The sequence below is a fragment of the Amborella trichopoda genome, chromosome 7 (genome assembly GCF_054954075.1).
Source record: "Amborella trichopoda isolate Santa Cruz 75 chromosome 7, AtrichopodaSantaCruz75HAP2 v2.0, whole genome shotgun sequence".
Taxonomy (NCBI): Eukaryota; Viridiplantae; Streptophyta; class Magnoliopsida; order Amborellales; family Amborellaceae; genus Amborella; species Amborella trichopoda.
Genome location: NC_142342.1, coordinates 42,548,837 through 42,560,437, shown reverse-complemented (window position 1 = coordinate 42,560,437; position 11,601 = coordinate 42,548,837). Strand labels below are relative to the sequence as shown.

Genomic DNA, 11,601 nt, shown 5'->3' with positions numbered 1-11,601 from the left:
TTGAAAAGATTAGGGTAGGTCGTTAGGCACACCACAGAGACATAGTACACAAATAAATGGCTGAAGCCCTAACTTTCCCAAAGCTTTCACTAAGTAGGGACACATGAGGGGCCCTAAGTTTTTATGAGGCCGTGTACAAAACGCCACAAAAATAATAAATATTGAGACACATTAGGGACAAGAGTTTTTAATTTTATCTTATTTCAAATAATTTAATTCTATTTTATCTTAAATTTTGGGGTGTGGGGGACTACATTTTTCACAAGCATGAAAAGCAGAGGCCAGACTTGGAAGCGGAAATAAGCAGAAATAAATAAATAAATAAATAAAAACAAAAATTACAGAAGTATGGAAATAGAGGTGTACAAAATGCCATATGCACAATGAATAAAACCAGACAGTTGTCACTAAAATGAGAGTGTATTTTCATTAAGTCAATAATTTCACTAAAAAAGTCACCATTTTTAGAGTCTTTTTATTTGGCTACCTCCAAGAAATTTTATCAAAAAAATATCTGAATTGCTTTTGCTTGTGTTTGTAATTTGAAAGAATTTTGGCGATTTTACTCACTTAACACTTGAGCCCAAATGTTCTAAATACTCCTAAATTTTTACCTATTCCGGGTTCCAAACATAAGATGTGTTGTTTGCAAAATCTTATTGCAGGTTAGAACCTGGGACACTTTGGTAGTCTAGCATCACTCCACTCACTGTGTAAATAGTTCTGCTTGCTTTGGGGGTCAAATCTAGAACGCAATTTTCATGAAAAAACATGTCCTTAATTTGGAACCCAATACAAACATGCATATTCAAATTATTTAGCTTGAGTAACTTCAGTGACCAAAGTTTCACAATTTCGTTATTTGTTTAGATATTTTTTAACAAAATGGTTCAGGATGTGTTTAGAAGATATGGGGATTTATGGCTTTAAAGATATGGCATTCGATAGAGTAGAATGATGGATCTGTATTTGTGTAGCCGACCTCAAATAATTTGAAAAAAAATTCTAATGATGGTGATGGTTCAGGATGTACTTGAAGTTACGGTTTTTAAATTCGAAACAATTATGGCCAATTTGGAAATTAGCCTCATTTTAAGTCACTTAAGTAAAAAAGATATAAATACTCCTGGTTTTAGGTGCTAACTCTAGAATAAATTTTTCTAAAAAAAAAAATTTAGAATATAGAACAAACATTATGAATTTAGCCATTTGGCTTGAATAATTAAAATGGACAAATTATTAAAATAACCTTACTTCTTCAAGCCAAATAGTTATATAGTAATATGATGCAATAATCTCAAAAAAAAAATTATTCACAAATACGGACCCTGAAAAAAAAAATTAATCGTTTCCTAGCCAAATAATTGAGGTGATACCAGTAAGATCAAGAAATGTACAAATGCCACATAGGCAATGAACGAAACATAATTTATCACAAACACGGACCCAAATTTTTTTATTATTATTTTTAGGTAATTGAATGGAAAAGACGTGCCCCTACCTTTTTTTCATAATCTTTAGAATAAAAAAAAGGAAAAAAATGTGTGCAAAAAGCCACATAAGAAATCAATAAAGAGACGAAGGAAAGGGGTGGACCACCCGTTTTCATGGACCTTGATCCAAGCCTATCAAAAGAAAACAAAAGCAAGAGAGCACCACACAAAGATGTGTCTAAGACATAGACATAGATCAAGTCTATACTTGGGAAGAAGAAAATAAAAAATAGGGCAATGATTTCATGCAACCGTTGTATAGTAATATGATGCAATAATCTTAAAAAATCATATTATGGTCATTTGTTTGATCTAAATTTTGAAATATACACTCTTTCATTCTAATGAACAATCACAAAAAAATGAAAAAAAATTGAAAACACAACCTAAAAAGTATTTTATTAGCCCAATTAATATAGGCCGTTCATTTTGGTGAAATGCTTAGATCTAAGCCTTAGAAGGATTTTTTCATTTCCAATTTTTTTGGATGGCCTTATTATCATTAGATGAACAATGCTAAAAAATAAAAATAAAAATAAAAAAGATTTTGAGTTTATAAAGGCTAAGATCTTGAAATTCACAAAATGAATGGTCTAGATTCGTTTTTAGAGGGGACTCATTTTGACCATATCTAGGGTTCAAATTGAATTTTTTTTTTTTTTTTGAGATTGATTATTGAGATGAAGAGAGTGTGTGTGTAAAATTTGGGGTCATACAAATACGACAAACATGGTTTTCTAGAAGTGTCGTTGCATTATACTATAATACAACCGTTGCATCGGATCATTGCTGTAAAAAATAAGAGGGAGAAACACATCGAGGGATGTGTTTAAAATGTAGACTATGATGACTTTGGTCGAAACTTAAACTTGTGGAGAAATTAATACAACCGTTGCATTGGATCATTGCTCTAAAAAATAAGAGGGAGAAACATATCGAGGGATGTGTCTAAAGTGTAGACTAAGAGGACTTTGGTCGAAGCTTAAACTTGTGGAGAAATAGGGTCGACAACATGCCGGGCCTCAGTTGGGCAAGGCCCAACTGTAGTCCTTATAGGGCGGGCACAAGCCTGGCCAAGCCCTAATTGGGCCAAAGAGTCCTTGGCCCCTATTCGAGTCGGGTAGGACCAAATAAAATAAAAAATAATAACAAAAAAAAGAGGGTCAAACCAAATTGAACTAGACCATATTAGGCCCGCCCCAATCCTACCCTCAGGCCGTGGTTGCCCAGCTATGACGTAGCCCTCAAGCCACACTTTGTGCCAAAGCCTTAGCATTTTAGGGCCAGGCTAGGCCAGCAAGCCTATTGCCACCCCCATGAAGAAAGGGCAAAACAAGAGACAAAAACATGTATACATGTGTCTAAAATCTAAAGAACAATTGTTTAATGTGGGTTGGACCACTTTCTACAATATGTAGTCCCCGAGGTATAAAGCATCCATCTTAAAGATGGATGCAAATAGGTGGTCCATCTAAAGCATTCATCTTAACGATGGATGCAAATAGGTGGTCCATCTAAAAACAATTGTAACTAAATATTTTTTTAATATAATTATTATTTTTAGTTCTCAAATTTTATTTATTTTCATGATCTCTATGTTAAAGATTATATATACTTTAAAAATTAGGATCAAATTATATTAAAAAAACATTTATTGCCAAGCACGTATTTCTACAATATGTGGGCTAGCAGCATGCTAACCGCTTCCAAATCTAAATGCAACATAAGATGAAGGAGAAAGGAAGACAACCATACTAGATGCGTCTAAAATCTATGTAAATATGACTTTGGTTGAAGCCTACACCTGAGAAAAGGAAAAATGGAAGAGAGATAGAGTAAGAGAGAGAACCATATAAAGATGTGTCTAAAACCTAGAAAAGGAAAAATAGAAGAGAGAGAAACATGAATAGATAACCCTAAAATGTACAAATAAGCCTGTCTAAATGTGACAAAGATGAAGGAAAAAAAAGAGAGAGAAGCACATAGAGATATGCCTAAGATATAAACATATATGACTTTAGTTGAAGCCTCCACTTGGAAAAATAAGACAAAAAAACAAGAAAAGAAACATGTATAGAGGTTTCTAAAGTCATGAATGTAATAATATGAAAGGAAAAAACAAGAGGGAGAAACATGTATGGAGGCTCCTAAAGTCTGAATGTGATAAAGATGAAGGGAAAATCTAGAGAGAGAAACAGTTAGAGAGAGAGAGAGGTGTGAAATCCAGGGTGTGATGAAGATGAAGGGGGAGAGTCAAGTGGACAAGTTGGCAACTTGAAAAAGGGTGGGCGTTTGTCGATTGGCTCACTTTTTTTAGTCGGCAATACCGCATGCACATTGCAAAACGAGCTGACGCAAAATAAGGATTTGCTCTTGCAAGAGCATACTGTTCATTGCTCCCTCAAGTAAATTCAAGATAAAAGTATTTCTAGGATCCAAATTTTTTGGGAATGTAACTTTTGAACTTAGCCATGAATCATACAAAAAAAAAAAAAAAAAATTTATACAACTTTAAATATAGAATTAGGAGTGCACCTGTAAAATCCATCATAAAAGATTGTTTTGATGTTGGAAAACCCTCTAATTGATCATCTCGACATCAAGATATATGAATATGAAAAGACAAAAAAGATTCCAAGTCGTAAAAATGGTTTAGTCGTAACATATTATCTGGACCATCTATTTTCAATATTTTCAAGTGTTTATAGATGTACTTGATTTGAACCATTTTTGAAGTATAAGATTTTATAATTAGAGATGAAAATAGATTCCCTAACCATCCTAAGAATTTTTAACACCAAAATTATAGTTATGATGAAATTTGAAAGTGTGTCTTAATTTGATTGTTTAAGGTTGCAACCTTATACAAACCACACCCAAAGAAAAAAATGAATAGGATGGCACACACTTTGTATTTGATAAGAAAAATAACATTAACCAGGATTCCCAACTTTAGAAGGCTGAGATCTCAAACTTTATTTTTTTTTGCAGGGGAAATTTATTAAATTATTGATTATTTAACACTTTACTCACTTTATTTTGAAATGCCGATGAAAAACCTATGCTCATGAGTTAGAATAGTTCCATATTAAGTATTTCATCTCTCATGGGTATGTTAATAAATTTCCCTTTTCAAATCTATTTTTTCTTCAAGAATTACAATGTAGCTATTTTTAGGTGAATCACAAGATTTCAAATGAACAAAAAGCCACTAGGAGCTCTTCGGTCTGAGGGGAGTCATTGTACAGTATGATCCTAGTCTGAGGGGAGTCATTGTACAGTATGATCCTAGTAGAGCGCGAAATATGCACTCAAAAAAGACAAGAGGGCATATAATAAAATGTTATTAGATGCCAGTAAAGAAGTGAAATGAAGAAGAGAAGTTGACAAATGTACAGGATGCTCCTGCTGGCGCTCAAGAAGGACAGAAAGAGATAGACAACAGAAGGTGGTTAGGTGCCAGTAAAAAAGAGAAATTGACAAAAATAAGTTCATAGAAAAGAAAAGTATGAAGCATTAAAAAAAGTGAATGTGGAGTGACAAGGTGCATGAATGTCGCATAAAAAACAGGAAAAATTTTTGACAGAGAGAACAAGGTACAACAGCCTTTTTATCCACATGTCTTAGTTTTTTTTCTCAACAAAAAGACAGCCCCAAATCAAAAGCACCCTTCCTCAGAAGCCCTCATGTCAAGTGTCTCTTCCCTCTCTCAAAGATTAAGGTCTCTCGGAGTCTGACGACTCAGACTGTACATATGGAGGCTGCGATTAAACTATCTTAAAAATGAACTGTAATAAAAATTAAGGAATTCATGATGTAGATGAAGATGAAGATGACGATGAACATGAAAATAAAATAAGATTTTTGATATCTAACATGTAAGTTTTTTTAAAACAAATTATAATGTATAAGCCTTGTGAGTTTTTTACAACGCTCATCTTTCATTGCTGAGTCAGCCGGCTCTTGCGCCAGACTCATGAACGACTTTTCCAAGATTTTTAAAAAAAAAATAAAAAATAGTTATCTTCCTTCTCCCCCTCTCTCTCTGATCTCCCATTATCCTGCTCTTAATTTTTTCTCTCCTCCCTTATCTTTCATTTACCCTAATATTTTATTCATCTCCTCCCTCTGTCATTTCTCACCTTTCTCTCGTGATTACACATATACTATGTCCCTCAATAGCATCGTTTATTTCTTTTCTTTCAGTCAAATCTTCTGCTTAGGATAATTTTTTCAATTTGAAAGTTGGTAACTACTTTAGACTCACTAGGTGATTACTCTAAAAAATAATAATTGAATTTAAGTTTTTTAACACTTAGATCTCACTTTCTAAATATTGGACGGTTTTTATTCAATCTTGAGACATTATTTAGATCTCACCTTCTAAAAATTGGATGGTTTCTATTCAATCTCGAGACATTATTTTTTTCAAAGCCTTAGAAGGTACAATTAGGATTTTATTATTATTATTATTATTAAGATAAGCCCGTGTTAAAGAGGTTTTATCCCAAAAATTGAGGCTCTAAAACTAATAGGATTTTACTCAAAAAATAAATAGATAGTATACTCTCAAGGGACTAGAATATCTTTTGGCTTCCCTCATGTTGCTTCTCCTCTCCTCCCTGGCATTTTTATTTTGTTAAAAGATTTTGGGCTCCGGTTAGAGCATACTATCTATTTATTCCCTTATGTAAAAATATAATTCAAAATTCCAGGAATGCAACATCTCAATCTAACTGTCGCCAAAAACGAAAAAAAATTCTAATAGAGCACTCTGTACGTTGCTTAAGAGAAACAAATGATTAAATTTTTCTAAGGCCTAAGCTTTTATGAAAACAATAGAAAGTTTAGTCTCAAATCCTCATCCCAAAAACGTTTTTGGTAATGAAAATATCTTTGATGGCTCTAAAATCAACTTTTTAACACCAAGAATAAGATTTGAAATTCAAATACCTACAACGGATTTGTGAATGCTTATTTATTTATTTATTTATTTATTTTTAAGGCTATGTACGTCTCATTCTCTCCCTCTAATTGCCGAAAGGAGTATCAAATGATTATTATTTTTTGTTTTTATTTTTTTAAGATCTATGTACCTCTTCATCTCTCTCTTATCTGTCTTAGCATCTTTCACTCGCTATGCTTCTCCATCTCCATCTCGATCTCCATCTCTTCGCACACGTCACCACCCCGCGTCCCAATCCCTTCCCCGCCGCCCTGGTGGTGACGTGGCAAGGCTAACGCCGTACCCTTCCACGTGGAGGCCTACCAAGCCGCCGCACCCCACGCGCTAATCGACAAAACCTGTGATGTCACCCGTGACCCAATCTCCACCGGCGTGTCTATCGCCAGAAAACCATGGACCTTTTCCGCCGAACACGTGTCGGTCGTAGGACGCCTAGTCAACCGATTCCAGTCGGCCCTGCAGAGCGGCGACGCCCACGTGTCCTTCTCGAAGGCGCGAGCGCCGACTAATCTCGACTGGGGGCGACCGGTTGACTGCGACAAGGAATCCCACGTGGCGGTAAATGGGAGGTAAAATGACGAAATTGACCTCGGTGTTTCCTTGTAAAGACCGGTTTGGTTTTTTTTTTTTTTTATTGGAAGGAACAATGATTTCTTGGTTTAAATGGATTTAGGACTCATCTTTGCTATTAAAGACGAGAGGAGGGATATACTGTAGAAGTAAGGTGCACTGCATATATCTATTCAAAAAAGTTGTTCTAACATTAAAAAACTTTTAAAATTATCCATTTAGATATTGAGATGTAAATATATGAAAAACCTTTAAAATTGACGATAATTTCAAGATTTTTTAGCATTTATAGATTTGTTTGATTTACATTATTTTTAAAGTTTTAAATTATATAATTAAAGGTAAAAATAGATTTAAAAGGATTTACGACATAAAAATAACCTATTCGGTTAGATATTTGAGGTGCACCTTACTCTTATAGTATAAGGTTGACGCGTTATAAAAACCACACCCTTTGATGATTGCTTAAATATTTTTTATTTGTTAAGAGATATTTCTTTTTTTTTTTTAGGTAAAAAAGTAGAAAGTGAAAATTTGAAGGGACAGTTAGGTAGACCATTTATAATTTAATCTTCTTTACAATGTAGATGCCTAGTAATAATACAAGATTGGTCCAAAAAAAAAAAAAAAGGGAAAGCAAGAATAAAGTTGTTAAGAAAAATGGCAACGATAAATCTGGTAATTTGTTGAAAGCATTCGTAAAACCAACGGCTTTAAGTATCTATATAACTGTATAACGGAAAGGGCATTTCCGTCCAAATGAAAAAGGTCAGATAAATTCAACTTGACTCATAAAAAGAGGGTAAGGATTAAAGACGTTCACAAGGGCATTTTCGACCGCAGCCTCTTTTATAGAATCTTTATATATGGTGTATAAGGATGGATCGCTTCTAATTTTAGCTCACTTCATCTGCAAGGAAACTTCAGCTTGAATTCTAGAGAGAGAGAGAGGAATCTAGAGAGAGAAAGAGAAAGAACACAGACCAAGAGGAATCCTCTTGCCCAAAAAGCTCAAAGAAAGAGGATAATCTTTTGTGCTCTAATCTAGGTTGAGACTCTGTAAGAAAACCGCTGCTTTAGCGTCAATCTTTTAGAGAGAGAAAGTGGAGACAAGTTGAGTGGAGAGCTGATTTAGAGCTATCTTTTAGAGAGAGGATTTCTCTAAAGAATCTGATTTCTCTTGAACCCACAACAAATTGCATATTTTTTAGAGTTGGGTTATTGTTTGTAAGAGAGAAAATTGAAAATTCTTGGTGGGGGATCGAAATTCTTTTGTAGAGAGAGAAATGACCTCGGATTTGGAGTTGCCTCCTGGATTCAGGTTTCACCCAACTGATGAGGAATTGGTGATGCATTATTTGTGTAGAAAGTGTGCCTCTCAGCCCATTGCAGTCCCCATAATTGCAGAGATCGACTTGTACAAGTATGATCCATGGCAGCTTCCTGGTAACCCCTTTTCTCTATCTTTTCTTTTCTTTTCTTTTCTTTTTTTTTTTTTTCTTTTTTTTTTTTTTTTTTTTTAATTTTTACCTTATTTTTAGTATTGCGCTCTCTCTAGAAAAATTAGCACTTCTGAAGGCTATTAGGAGAGAGAGCTTAAGCTTTTATATGCTCTAGAGAGAGAAACACTTAAGTTCCCTCAGCTTGTATATGGTAGAGAGAGAGAGAGAGATGCCTCAGCTTGTATGCTCCAGAGAGAGAGGGAGAGTCTAAAGGTTTTAAAAGCACCCAATAGGAGTTTTGTCTTGTTAGAGTTTGCAAGTCTATTTAATTATATTGTAATCCTGAGGACCACACCAATCGATGGTCACTAAGCGATCACCGCACGATCAGCGAGTTGAAAGGTGTAATAGAGGCTGGGTCCCACTTTATCTGCATCACCCTTTAAACCATTGGTTCTAGGTTCTCAATTAAAAAGTGGACCATTTACCTATGCACACAACGTAAAAAAAATACAAAATGGGTTTAAAAATTACACGAAAGGATCCACCGGCATTTGCATCACCCTCTACACAATCGGTGCGTGTTACTCTTGTGTCTAGGTTCTCAATTAAAAACAGAGTAATTTATGTACTGATGAAAAATAAAAAAATACAAAATGACTTTATTTTTGGGTGAAGTACTCTGATTTATTTTACTTTTTAAATTGTCACTTGGTTTAAATGGTCTTATGTGGGAGCTAAATTGTTGGGGTTGTGTATGCAGGTGTGGCAGTATATGGAGAAAAAGAGTGGTATTTTTTCTCACCAAGAGACCGAAAGTACCCCAATGGGTCTCGACCAAACAGGGCAGCAGGGTCTGGTTATTGGAAGGCAACGGGTGCTGATAAGCCCATTGGACTTGGGCCTTCCAAGTCTAATAACAAGAAAGCAGTTGGGATTAAGAAGGCACTGGTCTTTTATTCAGGGAAACCACCCAAGGGTCAGAAGACCAATTGGATAATGCATGAGTATAGATTGGCTGATGTTGATCGTGCTCCTCGCAAAAACAACAACCTTAGGGTAAGCCTAAAATCTCTCTCTTTCTCTCTCACAATAACGGAGCCCTTTTGTCTTAACCGGTGTTCGACAAATCGAACCGGACCTGGCCGGGTCCGAGGAACTCTGAAACTGACCGGTTCAATCTGCCTAATCAGGCAGGTCTAAGGCAGCATACAAAACATTTAAAAATACATTACATACAAATTCTTTATTTTTTAGGATTATATATATATATATATATATTGGGCCGAATCACCTAAATTCAGTCTGTTCGCTGATTTATCAAACACTAGTCATAACAAATATATTACTCCACAACTCTCTCTTCTACCTATGCATGTCTCTAGTACTCAGTCCTGATGACCTCATATCTCAATTTTTACTTGGTAGTAGTTCTAACGCATTCACCCTTCTATACTCTTTCAGCTTGATGATTGGGTCCTATGCCGGATTTACAACAAGAAAGGGAGCCTTGAAAAGGCCTCAAGGGAGGCCAAGTGGGGCCAGCCGCCCCTCGAGTCGACGGTGGATCGGAAACCGCTGGTGGGGCCCATGCCAGCTCCAATCGTGCAGCCACAGCTGGATGTAATGCAAATGGAGGGCTCAGATTCCGCACCGAGGCTTTACACGGACTCCAGCTGCTCAGAGCATGCGCCTGAGTTGGCCTGTGAGAGGGAGGTGCAGAGTGAGGCCAAATGGAGAGAGTGGGATTGGAATGGAATGGGCTTGTTGGATGAGCTTTTGCTCAATACTAGCAATAGTAACCCTAACCCCTTACCTCCTTTAGACCAGCTTAAGGACCCTTTCTACCAGGACTTCCTTTTCTATACCCAAAAGCCCTTTTAATTGAGGGTAAAATTATTATTAAAAAAAAAAAGGGATCAGACCCCATTAAATCTCAAATTTAAGCTTGCTTGGGTCATTATAGTTTTAAATGGAGGGGTGATTTATTGGGAATGATGAACCCAAATACAAAAAGATAAGAAAGAGGAGGGGCAAGTCCTTTGATGCCATATACTTAAAGGGTATGCAAGCCTTGTGTTGTAGCTGTGCTTCCCCAAAAAGTAGAAAATTCTAAACATTCTTTCTCCTTTTCCTTTCTGTATCATTGTGGGTCTCTTTGTTTTCTCTTTTAGGGTCATTTTAGGGGAGATAGGTCAAGTATTTGGGTTGGGATTGGGCCTGCCTTGTATAGTATTTGTAGCCTAATTAGCTTGGGACCCCATTATATGTTGTACTCTTGTGAATATGACCAAGTGGCTTCACAGGTTAGAGCTTTGCTATATATGAGTGTAGGATGGTGGAGTATATATGAGTGTAGGATGGTGGAGGGATGCCTGGTGGAATGAGAGGTACTTGTGTGTAGCATTGTGTGATGGCTTCTTTGTCATGAGGTAAATGGGGGCATTTTATGACCTTCAAGAGCTTGGTGGAAGGGTCCATAATTCACTGATGATCAACATTCTTCTTGGAGGATGCCCAAACTCTTGGTGTATTCATTTGTTGATGCTGATTCATTCAAGAGTGAAATTGGATTGGGAAAATTCAACAAGAAGTATCTTTAGGGGAACACTTTTGTTGCATGTATTACATGAAATTAAAATCAAATATTTTCATTTTTCAATGTGGGTACATTTTGTGTTCTTGGTGAGAAATATTTGATCAATAAGCAGAGGAATTTCATGGCATTTACAGGGTACATCTGGTAATTTTTGGCCAAAGTATCTAACATTACATTGGCATTGTTGTGGACATCACAAAGGAAAATAATGCATCTATAAAGAACCTTCTAATTATTTGCATCTTTAGGGACAAAAGGATGATCATTTATCAGCAGATTCTCTGAACCCTTGAATGTTCGTGGCTAAACTGACTGTTACTATCTCCAATCCTTTATGGAAATGTCCTATAAAATGAATTATTTTTAGGAAAATTATTTCATATTCTCCCTATGGAAGTTGCTCTCCTCTTGTTGGGAAACGTTTCCCACATTTTTTCATCTACCCTATTAGTACTACACCATTTATATATGGCCAAAGCTTATCTTTAACAAATGGGATAAAAATAACGGTTTAGGTTTTCATCAACCACC

General features: G+C 35.7%; 1 protein-coding gene across 2 annotated transcripts; it reads left to right on the top strand.

The window, feature by feature from the left end:
- Window positions 1–7,928: 7,928 nt before the first annotated feature.
- Window positions 7,929–11,197, top strand: ATAF1 (NAC (No Apical Meristem) domain transcriptional regulator superfamily protein). Of its 2 annotated transcripts, none has more exons than XM_088871476.1 (3): window positions 7,929–8,475; window positions 9,244–9,530; window positions 9,936–11,197. In XM_088871476.1, the coding sequence occupies exons 1-3, from the start codon at window positions 8,316–8,318 to the stop codon at window positions 10,353–10,355; spliced, it is 867 nt and encodes a 288-aa protein (XP_088727602.1). In that variant the 5' UTR covers window positions 7,929–8,315; the 3' UTR covers window positions 10,356–11,197. The 2 variants fall into 2 exon arrangements, with proteins under 2 accessions (XP_088727602.1, XP_006827706.1); XM_006827643.4 differs by having other exon boundaries at window positions 9,235–9,530.
- Window positions 11,198–11,601: the final 404 nt, after the last annotated feature.

Excerpts from the sequence above, each read along its gene's own strand:
- ATAF1 (XM_006827643.4), top strand. The coding sequence starts at position 8,316 with ATGACCTCGGATTTGGAGTTGCCTCCTGGATTCAGGTTTCACCCAACT. Across the intron at positions 8,476-9,234 it reads TGATCCATGGCAGCTTCCTG|GTGTGGCAGTATATGGAGAA; the intron begins GTAACCCCTTTT and ends TTGTGTATGCAG. Across the intron at positions 9,531-9,935 it reads GCAAAAACAACAACCTTAGG|CTTGATGATTGGGTCCTATG; the intron begins GTAAGCCTAAAA and ends ATACTCTTTCAG.